The sequence below is a fragment of the Erpetoichthys calabaricus genome, chromosome 7, assembly GCF_900747795.2.
Source record: "Erpetoichthys calabaricus chromosome 7, fErpCal1.3, whole genome shotgun sequence".
Classification (NCBI taxonomy): domain Eukaryota; kingdom Metazoa; phylum Chordata; class Cladistia; order Polypteriformes; family Polypteridae; genus Erpetoichthys; species Erpetoichthys calabaricus.
The window spans coordinates 194288623-194312985 of record NC_041400.2 but is presented as its reverse complement, the minus strand read 5'-3'; the positions used below and the strand labels follow the sequence as shown (position 1 = coordinate 194312985).

The window sequence follows — 24363 nt, the reverse complement described above, 5'->3', positions numbered from 1 at the left end:
TTAGAAAGCAGTCCATCCTGATAATGAAACGTGGTATTGAACTATTTGGCTTGTCCATGCTTTCATTCATCCAAGAGCAATTTTAATTGCACTGTAGAGTTTCCTTCTGTCAGAACATTATCCATGTGCTTTGTGGACCTCAATAGATTTAAACTTAATGGTCCTTCCAATTCCCCTCTCATTTACTTCTAAACATTTTTTATGATACTTCATGGTAAGCACTTTAGCTGGAGAGCTGCTGGTTTATTGGTTATCTGCATCTCATTATTAACTAACCAGTAAGCCCGCGATTCGCCAGCGAATCGGAAATCCAGGAATGGCAATCAGTGTCTGTTCCGTCCGATATCTAGATGGATGACATATCATGGAGGGTGGGTGCATCTGGGGAAATGTCATTTAATTACATAAGCGTATATGTAGTAAAGTGGTCTCGTTTTGTGGAGACGTGATTCCGTTGCCTTTGCTGACACCGACTGCTGGCAGAGTGGAGCACAGCAAGTTCAGTTTACAGGTTGTGGTGTTCGTGTGCCAGCCACTGAGTCTGGGAAGCCGCTGAGTTAGAGTCTGTGACCGTCATGTGATCTATATAACTGTCACAGTGGATTAGAGCAAGTGTAGCTCACAGGTTGTGTTGTTTGGGCGGGACGCTGCCGCATTTGACTCAGAGGCGGGCGCCAAACTGAATGACCGCCAGGTGATCAACATTACTGGCACAGTGGACTAGAGCAAGTCCGTACTGTAATACTGTAATGTGATTCAAATATGCTGGAGGGCGGGTGCGTCTGGGGAAATGTCATTTAATCCAATAAGCATATCTGTACTAAAGCGGTTTTGTTTTGTGAAGACGTTGAGTCTGTTGCCTTCGCTGACACCGACTGCTTGAACAGGTTGTGTTGTTTGGGGGCCACCTACTGACTCTGGGAAGCCGCTGCATCTGACTGTGGGGCGAGCGCCACAGCGCAATATGCGCCCCGGTGGGAAGCCGCTGCGTGAAGACATATCATGAAGGGTATATGCGGTGGTGTGGGCGGTCGCGTCCGGGCGGCTGTACAACCTGGCGTGCACGCTGTACCTCAGGTGTAGTTCACAGGTCGTAGTCTCGTTTCTGTGTTTTCTTTGGTTTGAGCCATGACTCCTTTCGCAAGCGCGTTGTAGGCGCGCGCGGCAGGCGCCACAGTGTTTTGAGACGTCGCTGTGTTTGACTCTGGACTCTGGGGCGGACGTCAAACTGAATGACCATTATGTGATCTACATTACTGGCACAGTGGACTAGAGCAAGTGTAGTTTACAGGTGGCGGGCTCATTGCAGTGCGCGTGACATCCGGTTTATAACCTTGTCGTTTCTGTGTTTTCTGTGCAGTGCAGCAGTGCGCGTGCGCCTCGATGTGCCCAGCGCCCTGCGTCCATATCCGGTTTACAACCTTCGGTTAGTAAGATGGATGTCTGATTAAGAAAACAGGCAACAATTAAAACGTAAATGCAGCTGCTAAAATCTAAAATAGGCAATTAAGGGTTCTGAATGGTAACAGGCAAGAGAACTAAAATTAAGCCCAAAAAACTTATTGCTTTAGTAGTAAATAAAAGGGTTCTAATTAAGAAATTGGTTAAAGTGAAAACGTGCAGCCATAGCAGACCTCCAGGACTGTAATTGAGGACCTCTGATCTACAAAGTAACTAAAATTTGTCTTTAATGAATAAAGGCACCAACAAGACATAGAGTTAAACACCAACTTTCATTATCAGCAAGTTCTAATTAGGACACTGGCTGGAATGAACACCCATAGCCACTGTGGCCCTCCAGGACCGTGATTGAGGACCCCTGGTATAGCACATTAGAACAATCTGGATGAGGACAGGCCATTCAGCCCAACAAAGCTCGCCAGTCCTATCCACTCATTTCTTCTGAAAAAACATCAAGTCGAGTTTTGAAAGTCCCCAACGTCTTACTGTCTACCACACTACTTGGTCGCTTATTCCAAGTGTCTATCGTTCTCTGTGTAGAGAAAAACTTCCTAATGTTTGTGCGAAATTTCCCCTTCACAAGTATCCAGCTGTGTCCCCGTGTTCTTGATGAACTCATTTTAAAGTCACCGTCTCGATCCACTGGACTAATTCCCTTCATCATTTTAAACACTTCACTCAGGTCTCCTCTTAATCTTCTTTTGCTTAAACTGTAAAGGGTTAGGGTTAGGGTTAGGGTTAGGCTAACCCTAACCCTAACTCTTTTAATCTTTCCTCAACTACAGAAAAGGATCCTCTCTCTCCTGTCCTAGCGTCTCTCCACTGGCTACCGGGGAGATTTCGTATTGATTTTAAAAGGTTGTTTGTTTGTTTGTTTTTAAAGCCTTGTATGGTCTCACTCCAAAATACATCTGAGATCTCCTAACATTCCCACTCAGCATTGAGGTCATCTGGACGACTACTCCTCGTAGTTCCGAGATCTCAGCTGATGTCTACGGGGAGACAAGAGCTTTCTCAGTTGTTGCTCCAAGGCTTTGGAATGATCTGCCTCTACACATCAGGTTGTCTTCCTCTATCGAGGTTTTTAGAACTCAGCTTAAGGCCCACTTCTTCTCTTCCACCTTTCACTCTGTGTAAGGGTGAAGGGGATGGTGTTAATTGGTAGTTTTTTTAAATCTGTTTTTACACTAGTGTTTGTATTGTGCTTATTTTATTGCTCTTTTGTACAGCACTTTGGCTCGACATCCATTGTTTTAAATGTACTTTTATAAATAAATCTGACTTGACTTGTGCTCAGGGTCACTGCCCTGTTGGAAGGTGAACCTTCAGGCTGGTTTAAGGTTATAGCACTGCCACATAAGGAGTGTATTAAAATAATGTTTTACAGTTAGGTCCATAAATATTTGGACAGAGACAACTTTTCTCTAATTTTGGTTCTGTACATTACCACAATGAATTGTAAATGAAATAACTCCGATGCAGTTGAAGTGCAGACTTTCAGCTTTAATTCAGTGGGGTGAACAAAACGATTGCCTAAACATGTGAGGCAACTAAAGCATTTCTTTAACACAATCCCTTCATTACAGGGGCTCAAAAGTATCGAGACAAATTAAATAACTGGAAATCAAATGTTCATTTATAATACTTGGTTGAAAACCCTTTGCTGGCAATGACAGCCTGAAGTCTTGAACTCCTGGACATTACCAGATGCTGGGTTTCCTTCTTTTTAATGCTCTGCCAGGCCTTTACTGCAGCGGCTTTCAGTTGCTGTTTGTTTGTGGGCCTTTCTGTCTGAAGTTTAGTCTTGTGAGGCAACTAAAGCATTTTTTGTAACACAATCCCTTCATTTCAGGGGCTCAAAAGTAATTGGACAATTGACTCAAAGACTATTTCATGGGCAGGTGTGGGCAAGTCCATCGTTATGTCCTTATCAATTAAGCAGATAAAAGGCCTGGAGTTGATTTGAGGTGTGGTGCTTGCATGTGGAAGATTTTGCTGTGAACAGACAACATGTGGTCAAAGGAGCTCTCCATGCAGGTGACAGAAGCCATCCTTAAGCTGCGAAAACAGAAAAAACCCATCGGAGAAATTGCTACAATATTACAAGTGGCAAAATCTACAGTTTGGTCCATCCTGAGACAGAAAGCAAGCACTGGTGAACTCAGCAACGCAAAAAGACCTGGACATCCACGGAAGACAACAGTGGTGGATGATCACAGAATCATTCCCATGGTGAAGAGAAACCACTTCACAACAGCCCACCAAGTGAACAACACTCTCCAGGGGGTAGGCGGGCGTATCGATATCCAAGTCTACCATAAAGAGAAGACTGCATGAAAGTAAATCCAGAGGGTGCACTGCAAGGTGCAAGCCACTCATAAGCCTCAAGAATAGAAAGGCGAGATTGGACTTTGCTAAAGAACATCTAAAAAAGCCAGCACAGTTCTGGAAAAACATTCTTTGGACAGATGAAACCAAGATCAACCTCTACCAGAATGATGGCAAGAAAAAAAGTATGGAGAAGGCGTGGAACAGCTCATTATCCAAAGCATAGCACATCATCTGTAAAACACGGTGGAGGGAGGCAGTGTGATGGCTGCCAGTGGCACTGGGACACTCGTGTTTATTGATGATGTGACACAGGACAGAAGCAGCCGAATGAATTCTGAGGTGTTCAGAGACGTACTGTCTGCTCAAATCCAGCTAAATACAGCAGTCAGATTGATTCATGATACAGATGGACAATGACCCAAAACATACAGCCAAAGCAACCCAGGAGTTTATTAAAGCAAAGAAGTGGAAAATTCTTGAATGGCCAAGTCAGTCACCTGATCTTAACCCAACTGAGCAGGCATTTCACTTGTTGAAGACTAAACTTCCGACAGAAAGGCCCACAAACAAACAGCAACTGAAAGCCGCTGCAGTAAAGGCCTGGCAGAGCATTAAAAAGGAGGAAACCCAACATCTGGTGATGTCCAGGAGTTCAAGACTTCAGGCTGTCATTGCCAGCAAAGGGTTTTCAACCAAGTATTAGAAATGAACATTTGATTTCCATTAATTTAATTTGTCCAATTACTTTTGAGCCCCTGAAATGAAGAAGGGATTGTGTTCACAAAATGCTTTAGTTGCCTCACATTTTTATGCAATCGTTTTGTTCACCCCACTGAATTAAAGCTGAAAGTCTGCACTTCAACTGCATCGGAGTTGTTTCATTTCAAATTCATTGTGGTAACGTACAGAACCAAAATTAGGAAAAAGTTGTCTCAGTCCAAATATTTATGGACCTAACTGTAGCTTGCTCAACTGGAAGAATCCTAACTCTCCTATTCTAAGTCAGTGGGTAACTGATGTCATATACTACAGTGGTACCTTGGGATACGAGTTTAATTCATTCCGTGACCGAGCTCGTAAGTCAAAATGCTCGTATCTCAAATCAATTTCCCCATTGAAATTAATTGAAATGAGATTAATTCATGGCAGCCCCCAAAAAACCACCCCAATTTTTGGTTAAATGTTTTCAACATAAGAAAAATGTATTTATAATGAACAAATATTGTATACAAACAAAATAGAACCTAATACATAAAAGAGAATCTCAAGAAATAAACAGATGTTGGAGAAGTCGATTAGCATATTGTAATGTTTTTTTCTTTCAGTTTTGCGTAACTTTAATTTTCTTCTTCACTAGTTTTTTTTTTTTTTTTTTGCCACGCTTTCGTCACTTTCATTCTTAAGGCGTTTCAATAGAAACCTGTCCAAGGAGCTTTGTTTAGAATGTTTCTGAAATGAGTTAGGCGAGTGTCATTAAATTGTGCCACTGCACGATCAGTTGTAACTTTTTCAGGGTCTTTCTTTTCTTTAAAGTTCGAAACTTTTTCCCACATTGCAAACACTTCCTTTATCTCACTTTATGAGGTAACCTCTGCCTCTGCTGCGATACTGATCTCCTGCAGAACCTCTGTGTGTTGCCACGTCTGTAGTTCCATCAACTCCTCCGTCGTCAGTTCCTTGGAATGTGCGGCAACAAGCTCTTTGATGGCTTGTATTTTGAATTTTGGCTCGTAACTCAAGGCGAAAAAATCGACCTAGTGACGGCTCGTATCTCAAAATACTCGTACGTTGGGGCACCCGTATCTCAATGTACCACTGTATTTGAAATTGGAAAAAGTCAAATTCTGGCAGGATCTAATCAATAACATTTTAGAAAAAGCGTTTACATTGAGGAAGCAGGTTCTCTCACCTCTTTTACTCCATTTATCTCTGTTCATTTATTATTTTATCTATTCATTTGTCTTTACTAGCATAAAGTTTTACACTGCTTTCTTTTATTCTTTTGTTTTTCTTTTTGTGAAATGCGAGTTATGTGTATGGAGTGTTATTTGATTTTTAAAAAATCAATAAAATTAAAATATAAGAACTGATTAAGTCAGTGTTTGTGTTGCAATTACTTAGTACTAGGGGTGGGCGGTATGACCAAAATTCTATATCACGGTATTTTTCAAAATTATCCCGGTTTCACGGTATTCGACGGTATTTTTTTTACCATGCATGAGTGGATGTTAACCACATTTTCCACTGCAATTACTGGCTAAGAATAACCTATTCCACTGTCAAGAGTATTGTACACTGTACAAAAAAAACATTTTAATGTGCACACAAGGTTTGCATGGCCCATAAAGTGATACTTTTTCAAGGGGGTGGCACTAATGAAGAGAAGGAATCGCATTGCATGACAGATGCAGTCAAAATATAGAACCTTTTTATTGAACAAATTTTGCAAAAACTTAAACTATAATTTTGACAACATATTTTCAACCATCCAAAGAGGCAATATCCAGAAGTGCTTGTCAAAAGTTGTATTGCACTGAACATGTCTTAGAAAAGGAATAAATAGTAAATATTTTTTGTAAACCAACTATACTTTCTGTTAATGTTAACAATCTCTGTCCACTGACACGTTAAAGTCACTTTTTAAACAACTTCACCATCATTAAACTGCATAATATTTAAACTAATAAATAATAACAATAAAATAAATAATAGTATTATTACTGATAGTTGCACTATTACTTCAAGGCTTCAAGCCCAGGTGCATTACACAGTATTCACCAAATTAAAATAAAATAAAACAAGTGCAACTTGGTGATGACATCTTTACCAACTAAACCATCATTTAGGCAAACTGCATTAATACGGACTGCAACTTGCATTTATAATGCTATTTGTGGTATAGCCCTACGGAATCATATTAGGGCCATGGTGAAGAAAAAAAAATACGGACACAGGGAAGAAAAAAACAAACTATATGTCGAGAATAAAGTCGAGATTTCCACTTTATTCTCGCCGTTTATGTCGAGATTAAAGTCGACATTTCCACTTTATTCTCATAGTTAACTTCATAATTAAAGTAATTAACGCAGTGGTGTGCTGGGGAGGCAGCATTAAGAGGAAAGACGCCTCACGCCTGGACAAACTGGTGAGGAAGGCAGGCTCTATTGTTGGCATGGAGCTGGACAGTTTGACATCTGTGGCAGAGCGAAGGACGCTCAGCAGGCTCCTATCAATTATGGAGAATCCACTGTATCCACTTAATAGTATCATCTCCAGACAGAAGAGCAGCTTCAGCGACAGACTGCTGTCACTGTCCTGCTCCACAGACAGATTGAGGAGATCGTTCCTCCCCCAAACTATGCGACTCTTTAATTCCACCAGGGGGGGTAAACGTTAATATTTAACATTATACAAAGTTATTGTCTGTTTTTTTTCACCTGTATTATTATCATTCTTTAATTTAATATTATTTATTGTATCAGTATGCTGCTGCTGAAGAATGTGAATTTCCCATTGGGATTAATAAAGTATCTATCTATCTATCTATCTATCTATCTATCTATCTATCTATCTATCTATCTATCTATCTATCTATCTATCTATCTATCTATCTAAACTAAACTTCTTCCTAAAATCAATGTTTAATCTACTAGATTTTGTCAAACCCCGTCATAACTTAATGCAGCACATTAAATACTTTGTGTTATGTGTTCCCCGACACAGTTGTTAATCACTACGCTACTTAAACTGACTTCCTCCACACTAAGAGAAGACAGCGATCACCGCACAGAATCCATTCACTTCATGATATTCCTGCTTTCTGAAAATTTAGAATGCTAAGATAAATACTTGATATCATTTTCATGATGAAATGCATTAAAGCAGGTATTACACATGCACGGTAGTGAGGCGGTAGTGCTGCTCCCTCGCAGTAAGGGGTCCCCAGGTGTATGTTCAGTGTGGAGAACTTTATGGCAGGTGTGACGAGGCTCCAAAAAACTGGATGTATGAATGGGTATCGCACAGGTTTAACTGAACTATTGTGTAAATGTTGGGTTTGTGATCTGGTGGTCGGAGACACGAACACAGAATTCAATGCATGTTCTTCTTTATTGCATGCATGCTGTCTCTATCTGACGTACCAAAACCCCAGTTCCTATCCTTCCTTTTTCTTTCTCCACATAACCAATCACCACACGATAAACATCTTTGTGAAATTAAAACTAGTTATAAACTTAGCCCACGGTGTGTTCAGAACTTTAAAAATATCTTCGTTATTCATGTTTAATTATGCCATCCATTCAGGGTTGCGCCCATCCCTGAACGAGTCGCCAGTACATCGCAGGGTGAATACGAGCAAAACATACACTAGCAGGGTCAAAATAGCACAACAAAACCCCACATCCTACATGACTTTGAAAGGAAACTGAAGCAGGCCGAGTAAACCCACCAGAAAAACATGCAAGGCAGGGTACATCCGAGACACCCTTGCTGTGAGGCATCAGTACAACCTCCACGCCGCCGTGCCCCCATATGATTAATGCATGCTTTAATGCATTTCACCATGAAAATGATATCAAGTATTTATCTTAGCATTCTAAATGTTCAGAGAGCAGGAATATCATGAAGTGAATGTATTCTGTGTGGCGATCGCTGACGGCGCCTCCTCTTACTGCAAGAGGAAGTCAGTTTAAGAAGCTCGGGGAACACTTAACACAAAGCATTTAATGTGCTATATAACTTATGACAGGTTTTGAGAAAATCTGGTAAATTAAATATTCATTTTATGATGAAGTTTAGTTTACGATGTTCTACTTTAATGACAAATTTCGAGAATAAAGTCAACATGTCGACTTTATTCTCGTCATAAACGTCGAGATTAAAGTGGAAATGTTGAGAATAAAGTCAACATGTCATCACACTATTATACAGTACCAAGGTAAATTACACTGTATTGAAAACAAATAAAACAAGTACAACTTGGCTTGCAGTATTATCCAGTAGTATAGAAACAGTATTTACACATTTGAACATAATGGTCCACATCTGACCTTTTAAAACCAAAGTATCTCCAGGAAACGGACGTGATCCTTTTTATCGGCAAAAGTTCTTTTGTGTCACTAGATAGATAGATAGATACTTTATTAATCCCAATGGGAAATTCACTATGTTCAACTTTATCGTCAGCTTCAGTTTCGGAATGTTCTCTGTCCATTTTCACCGCGCAATACCTACACTACCACACCTATTTAGTGGAGTAGCAGTGAAAAAGAGCCCCTGTGCAACAAATCTGTGTTTAGCGGTGTAGCAGTGAAAAAGGTCCCCACTTGAACAGTTTCCCGCTGCGCCACGTTCCGAATGTCGTTTAGGCAATTTAAACTGGTGTTGCGATATAAGAAAAATCCTTATCATAAAAAAAAATAAAAAATGGTTTTTGGTATGAACCGGTATACCGCCCAGCACTACTTAGTACGTTTTTCTTAATTTTTCACTTAAGCTGGCACTTAAGTCTTCAATCTGCCTCAAGAATGATTTAAGATATGAAGAGGTAGGGGAAGTGATGGCGAAGGTAGTAGGGATGAGAACGGCACCCATACGCATGCGCCACACGGCCGCCCTGCTGCGCGCTGCTGAGAGTTGATTCTACGATAAAATAAAATAAAAACACAAACAGTAATAATTCCAAAGCTCTTCATTTTTAATATAAAGCTGTAGTGCAGAGTTTCAGCATAGTATATGTGTACCAAATTTCAGGCTACAGGTTATTTGATTTTTGACCCTGACTTTCCGTGGTTGACCTTTGACCTTGGAGGTCAATCATCACCCCAAAAGTGGATAGTAGACATCACGTAGTATATGTTGTCACACACGTGCGAGTAGGGGACGTTGTGTGGACCAAGTAAAGGTAATTCCACGCCAGGCCAGGGGAGGGCAGGGTGCACTGAACCTTCTCCTGTTCTCTCTACAGACCAAAACCTATCCGAGTCAGTGATGACACTTCCGGTTCCGGCGCCCAGAAGAACGTCACTTCCGGTCCCGGCGCACAGAGTGATGTCAGAAGGACATCACTTCCAGTTACCCTACATCACTTCCGGTCTGATCATTTAAAGCCGCCATCTTTCCCAACCCTCATCAGTTCTATCTTGGACTCAGTGCTATCAACAGCTCCGTAGGACTCAAAAACCATTTGCAGCCAGGAATATTATACGGGTGGCTGCCCCAAACCTTTTTACGTGTGTCGAGTTCCTTTTCAGAATGTGTACCAAATTTCAGGTCAATAGGTCAAATGGTTTGCGAGCTAAAGGTGATTTAAAATCCTGGACAGACAAACAGACAGCCACGGTAGTGTATTATATAAGAACCAGTAACGGCGCACAGCACGAATACACTTGACTTGAGCATTCCTAGTTGTCATCCTCTTTATGTTTATCATTCGTTTGCTCAGAGGTTGATGAGCTTGCAGTTTCCTGAGCAGCTCTTCTTTTCTCCACCCTAGCGGCCCGCTGCTTCTCTTCTTCTGTCGGCATCTTTTCGCGTTAAAACCGATTTACTTTTTGTGTTGCAATTACTTAGTACGTTTTTCTTAATTTTTCACTTAAGCTGGCACTTAAGTCTTCAATCTGCCTCAAAAATGACTTAAGATATGAAGAGGTAGAGGAAGTGACCGCAAAGGCGGTAGGGAATGAGAACGGCGCATGCGGCTGCCCTGCTGCGTGCTGCGGAGAGTTGATTCTACAATAAAATAAAATAAAAATAAAAACAGTAATAAAAATCATCACCCCAAAAATGGATAGTAGACATCACGTAGTATATGTGTACCAAATTTCAGGTCAATAGGTCAAACGGTTTGCAAGCTACAGGTGATTTAAAATCCCGGACAGACAAACGGACAGCCACGGTAGCGTATTATATAAGAAGATATATATTCGATTCAGAGTCTATAAGAATATGTCGTGTTAATTGTAGCTGAGTGCAGCACATCATTTATTCTTCTTCCTTAGCATTTCCCATTTTTCCATGGGGTCAGCCTTCTAATTATCAGTGTAGATCCACAGCATATAAATAGCGTATTAAAAAGTGCAGTTTCATGAATGAGACGTGGAAAATGCAGATGTAACACGTATACTATAAAATATAAAATGTTAACATTTTTTGTTCAATTTGTTTCTAATATATGATACCAAAACGACTGCTTTGGATGCAGAACTCAGAGACCTCAATAGTTTAGAAGTTTATTAAATGCCGAATACACATCTGAGGGAATTGGGGATCGTTGTGAGGGGCGTCAGTCAGTTCACCAGTGCTCAGAGCTGTCTGAGGCCTAAAACTGTCCTGACTGCAGCTGGACACTTCTCGATATTTCTGAGCCAACGGTTTACTTCCAAATCGTACAAAATCTCCATCTGCCCACCTTCAAACCTGCTTACTTGAGCAGGGTGGCAGAGCAGCTGTAGCCTAATCCCAGCAAGCACTGGGCACAAGGCAGGAAACAACCCTTAAACAATGTGCCCTCTGCTTTCAACTTCATTACATTGTTCACCCACCTGGCTGGACAGGGGTCCATGTTGCATTCTTGCAGCTTTGGCTTGGATTTGACGTTTTCCGGATAATAATGGCAGTACTGGTCGGGCACCACGCGGCTGCTGCGCAGGTCGAAGCACTCAGCAGATGTCAGCTGATAGCCTGAAAACACATGATGGTTAAGTCTGAGTACCAAATAACATCAGTGCAAAAAATAAGGGCATTTTTTTTCCCCAGTAAACTTCAGGAGGTCCTGGAATTGTGTCCTCTACATTTTAGTTTCTAAAAATATTGCTGTACATTTTTGTGACATACTGTCCCGATTATATGTATTATTTACTGTATCACTCCTAGTCGGGCTGGATTAAGATTCCTTACCTGGGCAGGAGGGCAGCCCACCAAATAGGTAGGGTGGTCCCTGCTACAGCCAGAAGATGGACGAAAATGGATGCGCTGGCATCCCGGAAGGACTTGATGAAGGATTTTTAACTTGCCGGGGCGCCGGTACAATGCAAGAACAGGGGGGAGACAACTTACTCAGATTATTTACTCCCCATGAAACACTAGATGGCAGCATCCCTGGGTTATGGTACCTCTACATATACCACAAGGGCATGCTGGGAACTGTAGTCCCATGGGAGCAACTCTGCTGGGTTCTGTGGTTGCTGCCAGAGGGCACTGGAGGGATTATTGGTCCCTACTTCATGGGACTTTTGCCTAACCCAGAAGTGCTTTCGAGGGACCGTGTTGTGGCACCAGAAGTACTCCCGGATCCTAAATAAAGGAAACAGCTTCAGTATAAGGGAGTCAGAGTCAGGAGAGGAGCTGGATAATACTCTCCTGAAGGAAGAAAGGAAGAGTGAATAGGAAGAACTGTGCCTCTGCTGGGGTTTATGAATGACCTGTGAAGGTACTTGCACAATAACTCATTTGTTTGAACCCGGGATTTGTGTTTGGGGTGCTGAAACAGCCCCTCTTCTGATGACGCATCATGAAAAATTTTAAATAAATACACTACATCCCTGTCCTCACCTATGCACATAAGCTTTGGGTAATGGCTGAAAGAATGAGAACTTGAGTACGAGCTCCAGGTTTCTCTGCAGGATGGCCGCAAAGAACCTTGGAGTAGAGTTGTTGCTCCTCCAGATCCAGCAGAACCAGTTGAAGTGTTTTGGGCATGCCGTGAGAATGTCCACCGGCCCACTGCCCTTAGATCTGTCCCAAGAATATCCCCCCACTGGGTGGAAAAACCCTGTGAAAGACCCAGAACACACTGGAGGGATTAAACCACTTTACTGGCTTGGGAATTCCTCAGGAAGAGCTGGAATCGGTAGCTGGGGACAGAGAAGTCTGAGTCATCACCAGGAACAGCGGTCGGGAGAATGAGATGAGAGACACTACGCAACAATACACACAACATCAATGACAAAGGACGACTGCGCCATGAAAGAAGGCAGCATAATGAGCAGCATGGGGTGGGCTTGAACTTAACACATGCCCCATGGTGCCTTTCATGGCAGCTATGTTCTTAGACAATTTTGTTACCAAGGCATTAATGTACCAGTGAGCTTTTACATCTGTTGAAGTTATGGTGGTCACAATTACCGAGGAGGTTGGGGGTTAGGGTATTGGTTTGGGGTTGATTTACAGTGCATCCGGAAAGTATTCCCAGCGCTTCATCACTTTTTCCACATTTTGTTATGTTACAGCCTTATTACAAAATGGATTAAATTCATTTTTTTTCCTCAGAATTCTACACACAACACCCCATAATGACAACGTGAAAAAAGTTTACTTGAGGTTTTTGCAAATTTATTTAAAATAAAAAACTGAGAAATCCCATGTCCATAAGTATTCACAGCCTTTGCTCAATACTTTGTCGATGCCCCTTTGGCAGCAATTCCAGCCTCAAGTCTTGTTGAATATGATGCCACAAGCTTGGCACACCTATCCTTGGCCAGTGTCGCCCATTCCTCTTTGCAGCACCTCTCAAGCTCCATCAGGTTGGATGGGAAGCGTCGGTGCACAGCCATTTTAAGATCTCTCCAGAGATGTTCAATCGGATTCAAGTCTGGGCTCTGGCTGGGCCACTCAAGGACATTCACAGAGTTGTCCTGAAGCCACTCCTTTGATATCTTGGCTGTGTGCTTAGGGTCGTTGTCCTGCTGAAAGATGAACCGTCGCCCCAGTCTGAGGTCAAGAGCGCTCTGGAGCAGGTTTTCATCCAGGATGTCTCTGTACATTGCTGCAGTCATCTTTCCCTTTATCCTGACTAGTCTCCCAGTCCCCACAGCATGATGCTGCCACCACCATGCTTCACTGTAGGGATGGTATTGGCCTGGTGATGAGCGGTGCCTGGTTTCCTCCAAACGTGACGCCTGGCATTCACACCAAAGAGTTCAATCTTTGTCTCATCAGACCAGAGAATTTTCTTTCTCATGGTCTGAGAGTCCTTCAGGTCCCTTTTGGCAAACTCCAGGGGGGCTGCCATGTGCCTTTTACTAAGGAGTGGCTTCCATCTGGCCACTCTACATTTAGGCCTGATTGGTGGATTGCTGCAGAGATGTTTGTCCTTCTGGAAGGTTCTCCTCTCTCCACAAAGGACTTCTGTAGCTCTGACAGAGTGACCATCGGGTTCTTGGTCACCTCCCTGACTAAGGCCCTTCTCCCCTAATCGCTCAGTTTAGATGGCCGGCCAGCTCTAGGAAGAGTCCTGGTGGTTTCGAACTTCTTCCACTTATGGATGGTGGAGGCCACTGTGCACATTGGGACCTTCAAAGCATCAGAAATTTTTCTGTAACCTTCCCCAGATTTGTGCCTTGAGACAATCCTGTCTCTGAGATCTACAGACAATTCCTTTGACTTCATGCTTGGTTTGTGCTCTGACATGAACTGTCAACTGTGGGACCTTCTATAGACAGGTGTGTGCCTTTCCAAATCAGGTCCAGTCAACTGAGTTTACCACAGGTGGACTCCAATGAAGCTGCAGAAACATCTCAAGGATGATCAGGGGAAACAGGAGGCACCTGAGCTCAATTTGGAGCTTCATGGCAAAGGCTGTGAATACTTATGGACATGGGATTTCTCAGTTTTTTTATTTTTAATAAATTTGCAAAAACCTCAAGTAAACTTTTTTCATGTTGTCATTATGGGGTGTTGTGTGTAGAATTCTGAGGAAAAAAATGAATTGAATCCATTTTGGAATAAGGCTGTAACATAACAAAATGTGGACAAAGTGATGAAGTGCTGGGAATACTTTCCGGATGAACTGTATACTTCTACGTCAAGGCAACACCATTGAATGCAGGTTATTTTTCTGCATTGTGCTGTGCCATGCTCACTGCGGGCATATGCCCAGACACTAGTCGGCAGTGTTTGTAGTATGCAAGAAAATTAGACAATGCATTTCCTGTTTGCATTCCAAATCCAAGAAAATCATCTGATTGTCTTTATGGGATTGAGATGGGGTATCATACAAATGAGTATATTTCTCGAACTTCTTCAACGAGAAAGGTCTAAAATGAGGTGTACGCACCTTTCTATGCAATTTGCTTTTAATACATCACAACCACCTTACAAATGTGTGTTCGAGTTCGTAAGGAGGCATGTGAGTACAGATATAAACCCTTGACACATATTTTTAGGAAGTCACTGCGCACTGGAGAGCTCCAAAAGGACTAGAAAATGACAAATATCATCCCGTTATATAAACTGGATGACAGGGCAGATCCAAGCAACTAGAGGCCGGTAAGCTTGATGGGCATCACAGGAAAATTAATGGAAGGAATTATTAAGGATGAGATTGAGCAACAGCTGGCAAGGACAGGAGTTATTAAGAACAGTCAGCATGGGCTCAGAAGAGGGAGGTTGTGTTTTACTATCAGGCTGGAATTCTATGAGGAGGCAACAAAAGGATACGACCTGAGTGGAGCAGATGAGATTATTGATTTGGACTTTCAGAAAGCATTTGATAAGGTGCCACATGAGAGGGTGGGCATCAAACTAAAAGAAGTGGGAGTTCAGGGTGATGTTTTTAGATGGGTGCAGAATTGGCTCAGACACAGAGAGCAGAAGGTGATGGTGCGAGGAACCTCTTTAGAACTGGGTGACGCTAAGAGTGGTGATCAGCAGGGAACAATGCTGGGGCCGCTGCTATTTTAATTATATATAAAATGATTTAATAAGAATAATTATTTGCATTTATATAGCGCTATTTTCACTACTCGAAGCGCTTAGCAATTGCAGGTTAAGGGCCTTGCTCAAGGGCCCAACAGAGCAGAGTCCCTATTGGCATTTACGGGATTCGAACCGGCAACCTTCCATTTTGCCAGTGCAGATCCCTCACCTCACAGCCACCACTCCACCACACATTTAGATAGGAATATAAGGAACAAGCTGGTTAAGTTTGCAGATGATACCAAGATAGGTGGATTAGCAGATAATTTGGAATCCGTTACGTCATCACAGAAGGACTTGGATGGCATACAGGCTTGGGCAGATTTGTGGCAGATGAAATTTAATGTCAGTAAATGTAAAGAATTACACATAGGAAGTAAAAATGTGAGGTTTGAGTACACAAAGGGCGGTGTGAAAATCAAGAGTCCACCTTATGAGAAGGACTTAGGAGTCATAGTGGACTCTAAGCTATCGACTTCAAGTCAGTGTTCAGAAGCCATTAAGAAGGCAAACAGAATGTCAGGTTATATAGCGCCTTGACGTGTGGAGTACAAGTCACAGGAGGTTCTGCTCAAACTTTATAACACACTGGTGAGGCCTCATCTGGAGTACTGTGTGCAGTTTTGGTCTCCAGGCTACAAAAAGGACATAGCAGCACTAGAAAAGGTGGAGTGGTGGCTCTGAGGCTAGGGATCGGCACTGGCTAATCGGAAGGTTGCCGGATCAAATCCCGTAAATGCCAATAGGAACTCTGCTCTGTTGGGCCCTTCAGCAAGGCCCTTAACCTGACATTGCTGAGCGCTTTGAGTAGTGAGAAAAGCGCTATGTAAATGCACTAGCACAGTTTGAGTCCCACTTCTTGGGCAGATCCTACTGAGTGCTCTAGTGAGGAGTAATGCGACAGGGTCAGCTTGGGGGAACCCCAAGGATCGTTGCTGGGTCCTCTCCTCTTCTTTTCTCTCTTTACACCTCCTCACTAGGCCCCACCTTCCCGTCTCGTGGTTTTCCCTTATCAGTGTATGAGAGGTACCCAGCTGCACTGGTCATTCCCTCCAGAGGACCACACGCCATCAGCTAGAATCTCTGCATGCCCCACTGATCCTGCAGTCGGGATGAAGGAACATCACCTCCAGCTGAGCCTGACAAAGACGACTTTCTTGTTATCCCAGCTTGTCCATCTATTCAGCTCCACATCTCATTTTTTGCTAGCACTTGGGAAATTACCACACAACCTTGGGGGTGTTGATTGATGACCAGATGTCCTTCAGGGACCACGTTGCTAGAGTCTCTCGGTCTTGCAGCTTCACTTTATACAACATCTGCAAGATCTGAGAGAATTGGCACCACGACTATCGGTCCAGGCTTTGGTCATGTCACGTCTGGACTACCGCAATTCTCTGCTGGCAGGAGCCACCGGCATATGTCACCAAGTCACTGCTGATGATTCCAAATGCAGCAGCACATCTGGTGTTCAGCCAGCTGAGGTGGCCACATGTGTCATTCCTCTTTTCAGAGCACTACCTTGGCTACATGCAAAGAATTATTAAAAGGTCCAGAGAAGAGCAACTCGGCTGATTCCAGGGCTACAGGGGATGAGTTATGAGGAAAGATTAAAAGAGCTGAGCCTTTACAGGAGATGAAGAAGAGACCTGACTGAAGTGTTTTAAATTATGAAGGGTATTAGTCCAGTGGATCAAGACGGTTATTTTAAAATGAGTTCATCAAGAACACGGAGAGACAGTTGGAAACTTGTTAAGGGGAAATTTTGCACAAACATTAGGAAGTTTTTTTTTACACAAGACAAACAAAACGATAGACACTTGGAATAAGCGACCAAGTAGTGTGGAGGACAGTAAGACTTTAGGGACTTTAAAACTCAACTTGATGTTTTTTTTTGGAAGAAATAAGTGGACAGGACTGGTGAGCCTTGTTGGGCTGAATGGCCTGTTCTCGTGTAGAGTGTTCTAAATGTTGTAATGTTTGTGAACGCATCTCAAACCCCACCTGATTCCATCCTGAAACAGATACATATGAACCACACTAATCAGCCTCATACACCAACAAAAATAACAGGTTTAATTAAAAGCAAGAATTGGCTTCTAATTAAGGAACTGGTTACAGTGGAAATGGTTGGAGTTTGAGGCCCTGACTTAGCTGGTCATCTGTTGGCTCACCTCACATCTCATTTCTGTTTGGGTGTCATTTAAGGAAAGGAAGAAAAAAATGGAGGGCCGATGCTTGAAAAACAAGCCAATTAAAATGATGGGAAAAGAAGTGAATTAGTCACAAAAACTGGTCACTAATTAGAATGAAAACCTGCAGCCACCGTGACGCTCCCAGCCTTAGAGACTTTCAAGCTCTTTGGCTCTGCCTTGTTCCAGTTTTCTTTTCGGTTTTGATCCTTCATCTTATTTCTGGGGTTCCTTCTCTTATTCTGTCTTTATTATTCTGAAGGGAAGTGGGAGGAAAAACTGGAACACTGGGGGGGTAAACCACCAAACACCATACTCAAGGAGAACATGCAGAGTCCACCGGGACAACCTCAAGGTAGGAGATTCAGACCCAGCGCTCAGGATCCAGGAGGCAGCCGTGCCAAGCACTGCACCAATAATTCTTTAATAATTCTTTTCATTTCTATAGCGTTTTCTCACTATTCAAATCACTCAGCAGTTGCAGGTTAAGGGCCTCGCTCAAGGGACGAACAGAGCAGAGTCCCTATTGGCATTTACGGGATTCGAATCGACAACCTTCCGATTGCCAGTGCAGATCCCTAGCCTCAGAGCCACCACTCCACCACACATTTAGATAGGAATATAAGTAACAAGCTGGTTAAATTTGCAAATGATATACCAAGACAGGCGGATTAGCTGATAATTTGGAATCCAATATGTCATCACAGAAGGACTTGGACAGCAGACAGGCTTGGGCAGATTTGTGGCAGATGAAATTTAATGTCAGTAAATGTAAAGAATTACACATAGGATGTTAAAATGTGAGGTTTGAATACACAGTGGGTGGTGTGAAAATCGAGAGTCCACCTTATGAGAAGGACTTAGGAGTCACAGTGGACTCTAAGCTATGTCATACGTTATGTTTTAGTTGGACTCTCGTTGCTAGATGGAAAGTTAGCTTCATTGGTTTGACTGAGATTTCCTGCGCTCGTGTGCAAACAAGAGCAAAAATGGCACTAACATAATTGTGAGAGATCAAAGCAAATGCGTAAAGCAAAATACTCTGTGGGCAAAGTTTTGCCTATTATCTCTGAACTGGACTATGACTTGTCGGACTCCGATTTTGATGCAAGAGATTGAAAATGAATGTGAGGTTCCAGCTTCAGCTGCCTGGTCCCCAGCTAATCGTGGTGTTGAACAGGTTCGTGTAGCTGGCACGCCTACGTCAATGTTCGTCAGGAGGACTGCCACATAACAATGATAAGAGGTAGAAACCAAATTGCAATGCACTGCGACCGCTGCTGCTGCTGCCACCTCAGCTTTGCGAAGACAGCCTGGCAGCAAGCCTGCCACACATTCTTGGCAAACTGGAGCAACAAATGTTTTATGTTGATTTCTGTGTGAAACCATTGCTTTTCAGAAACTATGTTTCATCCATCCATTTTCCAACCCGCTGAATCCGAACACAGGGTCACGGGGGTCTGCTGGAGCCAATCCCAGCCAGCACAGGGCGCAAGGCAGGGAACAAACCCTGGGCAGGGTGCCAGCCCACCGCAGGGCACACACACACACACACACACCAAGCACAATTTAGAATCGCCAATCCACCTAACCTGCATGTCTTTGGACTGTGGGAGGAAACCCACGCAGACATGGGAGAACATGCAAAACTCCACGCAGGGAGGACCTGGGAAGAGAACCTCAGGTCCCCTAATGGCAAGGCAGCAGCGCTACCCACTGCGCCACTGGAAACTGTTTTTTGGAAAAAATATTCAGCCCTCAAAGAGTTCAATGGGCGATCAGGCTGGTCGACTCTTACCTCCTCCACAAGTGGCAGAACATGGAAAGAAATCCGTCTCTCTCCAGCGGTGGATGATGGGCTGGTAGAAGATGAACTGCACGGTGCTGTCTAAAGTGCTGACATAATGGATCTGGAAAATGAAGCACAAATACCACAAAATATCAAACACTTTAATTCTCTCAAATATTATTTGAAAGTTGTGAATTCTTTAGTTTACGTAGAAACAAAAAAAAAATCTGAAAACACAGGTTTTTACAGAAAAGCGAAATCTTTGTTCAGCATGACAAGGGGTCTGCTCAGAGACACGTCGGTGGGTGAGCCTGTGATGTCCTGGATGACAGACCACCTGTCAGGCAGACTCAAAGATTGTGTGAGCAACACAGGAGCACCCACTGTGATATCACACAAAATTTGATATTGTGCTTTTAAAATTTGATATCACGTTTTTACTGAGAAGTCAAGCAAAATGACACCTACATTCATAATGGCTAACACGGTACAACACCCTAGTACTAGAGATATCATCCATCCATCCATTTTCCAACCCGCTGAATCCGAACACAGGGTCACGGGGGTCTGCTGGAGCCAATCCCAGCCAGCACAGGGCACAAGGCAGGAACCAATCCTGGGCAGGGTGCCAACCCACCGCAGGACACACACACACATACCAAGCACACACCAGGGCCAATTTAGAATCACCAATCCACCTAACCTGCATGTCTTTGGACTGTGGGAGGAAACCCACGCAGACACGGGGAGAACATGCAAACTCCACGCAGGGAGGACCCAGGAAGCGAACCCGGGTCTCCTAACTGCGAGGCAGCAGCGCTACCACTGCGCCACCGTGCCACCCCACTAGAGATATCAAGTTTTTAAAATTTGATTTTGAATTATTTAAATTTGACATCAAGCTTTTGAAATTTCATATGACAGCTTAAATGCTAATATATATATATATATATGCATTGTAAACTCTCACATCACATTTTTTTTTCATTTTGATATCACATTTATGAAATTTGATATCAGGCTTATAAAATCCTTTGTGCTTTTTGAAATCGAGTTTTTTTTTAAATCTCATATTGTGCTTTTGGAATTTGATATCAAGCTTTTGAAATTTCATATGAGAACTTAAACAGGTTGACTTTAAAAGAAGGCCCACCACCTCAAAATCTGGAGGCAGTGGGCTACGCTCTTGGAGGAGGAAGGAGGATTGCGCTTGGTGCTTTATTTTGTTGTTATTCTTGTGAATAAGGCGTTGGAGCTCAATAAAGTCCTTTATTTAAGTTGGAAGTGTGCCTGGGCATTACTGTGTCTGAGGTTTGGTGCTCAGTGGCACCCCCTTGTGGTTGGCACTATATAATTTTATATAATGCCTTTCATCTATCTACTATATACTATCTATCTATTATAAAGTGCCTTTCATCCATCCATTTTCCAACCCGCTGAATCCGAACACAGGGTCACGGCGGTGTTCTGGAGCCAATCCCAGCCAACACAGGGCACAAGGCAGGAACCAATCCTGGGCAGGGTGCCAACCCACCGCAGGAGACACACAAACAACAAGCACACACTAGGGCCAATTTAGAATCGCCAATCCACCTAACCAGCATGTCTTTGGACTGTGGGAGGAAACCGGAGTGCCTGGAGGAAACCCACGCAGACACGGGGAGAACATGCAAACTCCATGCAGGGAGGGCCCGGGAAGCGAACCTGGGTCCCCAGGTCTCCCAAGTGCGAGGCAGCAGCGCTACCCACTGCGCCACCGTGCCGCTAAGTGCCTTTCACATCCATCTATCTATTGTATTATATAGATAGATAGGAAAGGCACTATATAATAGATAGATTGATAGATGTGAAAGGTTCTATATAATACATAAATAGATACTATATAGTAGATAGATGAAAGGCATTATATAATATATAGATAAAAGAGAAAGGCACTATATAATACATAGATAGGAAAACACTATTATCTACGTATTATATAGTGCCTTTCACTTATATCTATCAATCATATAGTGCCTTTTCTATCTAGCTATGTATTACTGTATATAGTGCCTTTCCTATCTATATATGTATTATATAGTGCCTTTCATCTATCTACTATATAGTATATATCTATTATAAAGTGCCTTTCACATCTATGTATTCATGTATTTTATATTGCCTTTCACATCTATCATTCTATGTATTATATAGTGCCTTTCCTATCTATGTATTATATAGTGCTTTTCACTTCTATTATACTGCCTTTTCTATCTTTTTGCTTAACAGTGGTTTGCGTCTTGGAAATCTGCCATGCAGGCCGTTTTTGCCCAGTCTCTTTCTTATGGTGGAGTCGTGAACACTGACCTTAATTGAGGCAAGTGAGGCCTGCAGTTCTTTAGACGTTGTCCTGGGGTCTTTTGTGACCTCTCGGATGAGTCATCTCTGCGCTCTTGGGGTAATTTTGGTCGGCCGGCCACTCCTGGGAAGGTTCACCACTGTTCCATGTTTTTGCCATTTGTGGATGATGGCTCTCACTGTGGTTCGCTGGAGTCCCAAAGCTTTAGAAATGGCTTTATAACCTTTACCAGACTGATAGATCTCAATTACTTCTGTTCTCATTTGTTCCTGAATTTCTTTGGATCTTGGCATGATGTCTAGCTTTTGAGGTGCTTTTGGTCTACTTCTCTGTGTCAGGCAGCTCCTATTTAAGTGATTTCTTGATTGAAACAGGTGTGGCAGTAATCAGGCCTGGGGGTGGCTACGGAAATTGAACTCAAGTGTGATACACCACAGTTAGGTTATTTTTTAACAAGGGGGCAATTACTTTTTCACACAGGGCCATGTAGGTTTGGATTTTTTTTTCTCCCTAAATAATAAAAACCATCATTTAAAAACTGCATTTTGTGTTTACTTGTGTTATATTTGACTAATGGTTAAATGTGTTTGATGATCAGAAACATTTTGTGTGACAAACATGCAAAAGAATAAGAAATCAGGAAGGGGGCAAATAGTTTTTCACACCACTGTATCTAGGTATCTATTATGTAGTGCCTTTCACTTCTATCTATGTGTTATATAGTGCCTTTCTATCTACTATATTGTATATTATAAAGTGCCTTTCACATCTGTCTATGTATTTATGTATTTTATATTGCCTTTCACATTTTTCAATCTATCTATCTGTCAATCATAAGATGATCACATGTATTTCTTGACTTGCGTCTCAAAGCACTTCATTGCTAAAGGCCTTAGTGGAATGGGCTGGTAGTCTTTCAATGGTTTTACGACAGACTGGGTTAAAGGGAGATCACTGTAAGTATTATTGTGTACGCTGGTACAAGCTGACCAGCACAGACCTTAAGAACTCCTCCTGGATTGCCGTCTGGCCCGGCCGCCTTCCTGGTGTTCACTTTTCTGAATGCTCTCCTTGCGTTGCGCTCTGACTGACTGAGTGTTGGTTCTTCACTGAGGTGTTCTCCCACCACCGAAGTGTCGGACCTCTGGCTGACTTGACCTGCACATCGTATTCATTTGTATCCTCGACTGACATGTAACTCATCATTGTAAGATAATTAATAACGTTAATGGAAAAAAATGGAATTTCAGGAGCATCCCCCAAACTCTAACTGCTGACAGACAGCTCGAAGGGGCTGCGGAGACGGAGACCGCCGTGCATTGTGTGGCCTTCATGAGAACCACATGTAGCTTAGTATGTTATTTTATGAATGACATCATGTTTACCCAGAATCTTTTCGGTGGAGGAGCCGGCAAGCGCACTGCTATTTGTTTTGAGCTTTTCTAAATTTTTTGAAAGGATGGTTTTGATTAGAAAAGAATGTGAAAATGCTGAAGCGCAGCTAGATGTGTGCACAGAGTGGTCTGCTGGCGCTGAGCAAAAGTGTGGCGGACTTGTAGTAGGGATGTTAGGAATCAGGGACCTGACTGATCACCGTGACATAACGCTAGGAGGACTGTGGTGGTCTCTGGACTCAGACTTTCAACTTTGAGTGTTCAGGGGGTTTGCCTTTTTCTAGACTGCAGCCAAGTGAAGCTGTTTGGTGTTCTTCACTACTTTTGCCACCTTGTTGTCAGGGTTTCTCATCTATCTATCTGTTATATAGTGACATTCACATATATCTTTCTATGCACCTTCTGAAACCTGCTTATGTAAGGTAGAGTCACGGAGCAGCCTGACCTCATCGCAGCAATAACTAGGCGTACGGCGAGACCACCACCTGGCCATTGCCCACTTAACTATTTAATATATAAAGGGGAGCCCACCGGCCTTTCACCTTCAGTCAGAATGCATTAAAGTGGAGAGCATTACAAACTGGCTTCACTGGGCTCTTGTGATGAGGGTCCCTGACTCCCGCCTGTTCCCAAATCAGCTGCCCTGTGTTGCCCGTCTGTTGTACTGAGCCCATCTGACTTCATGGGAGGACCTTTTGCCTTTTCTAGGTTTGGCTGTTGGTGTCACAAGTGAGCCAGTGCTCTGCTGAAGCCCCACCCTAGGCTGGCCTTTGGTCTCTGGCCCCTCCCACTTGTGGCTGTTGCTTAGAAATCTTTGTTAAAGTCTTCCAGGACAGAAAGAGAGTGGCGCTGCTCAGACATCTGTTTGTAGACACAGCTGTTGATTATATAGCACCTTTCATAGTCCTGTCTATCGATCCATTTATCAACCTCTAATGTATTACTATCATATAGTGCCTTTCCTGTCTGTCTACTGTAATCTGTAGCCATATCTGTCTATTCCTATCATACTAGACAAAGAGCCCTTTTTGACAACGTAAGATGAAATGGGCACGAGTGGAATAGTATAATATATAATAAGTATAAGCACCACAAACATGATATGGGTGTATTGAATGAATGCGTAATTAGGCCTTGAGCTGTAGTCGAAATCGCCTTTTA

The 24363-nt window shown here is 42.8% G+C and overlaps 1 protein-coding gene across 5 annotated transcripts in view; it reads right to left on the bottom strand.

Annotated features, from left to right (window-relative positions):
- Positions 1–24363, bottom strand: part of LOC114654202 (ADAMTS-like protein 1) — a 388522-nt gene that overhangs the window by 102762 nt on the left and 261397 nt on the right. For all 5 annotated transcript variants that reach the window (XM_051929881.1, XM_051929878.1, XM_051929877.1 and 2 more), the window contains 2 exons: positions 19480–19591; positions 11337–11475 (listed from right to left, as the gene is read on the bottom strand). In XM_051929881.1, coding sequence (XP_051785841.1) covers positions 11337–11475; positions 19480–19591 — 251 coding nt within the window. The remainder of the gene's footprint in view (positions 1–11336; positions 11476–19479; positions 19592–24363) is intronic.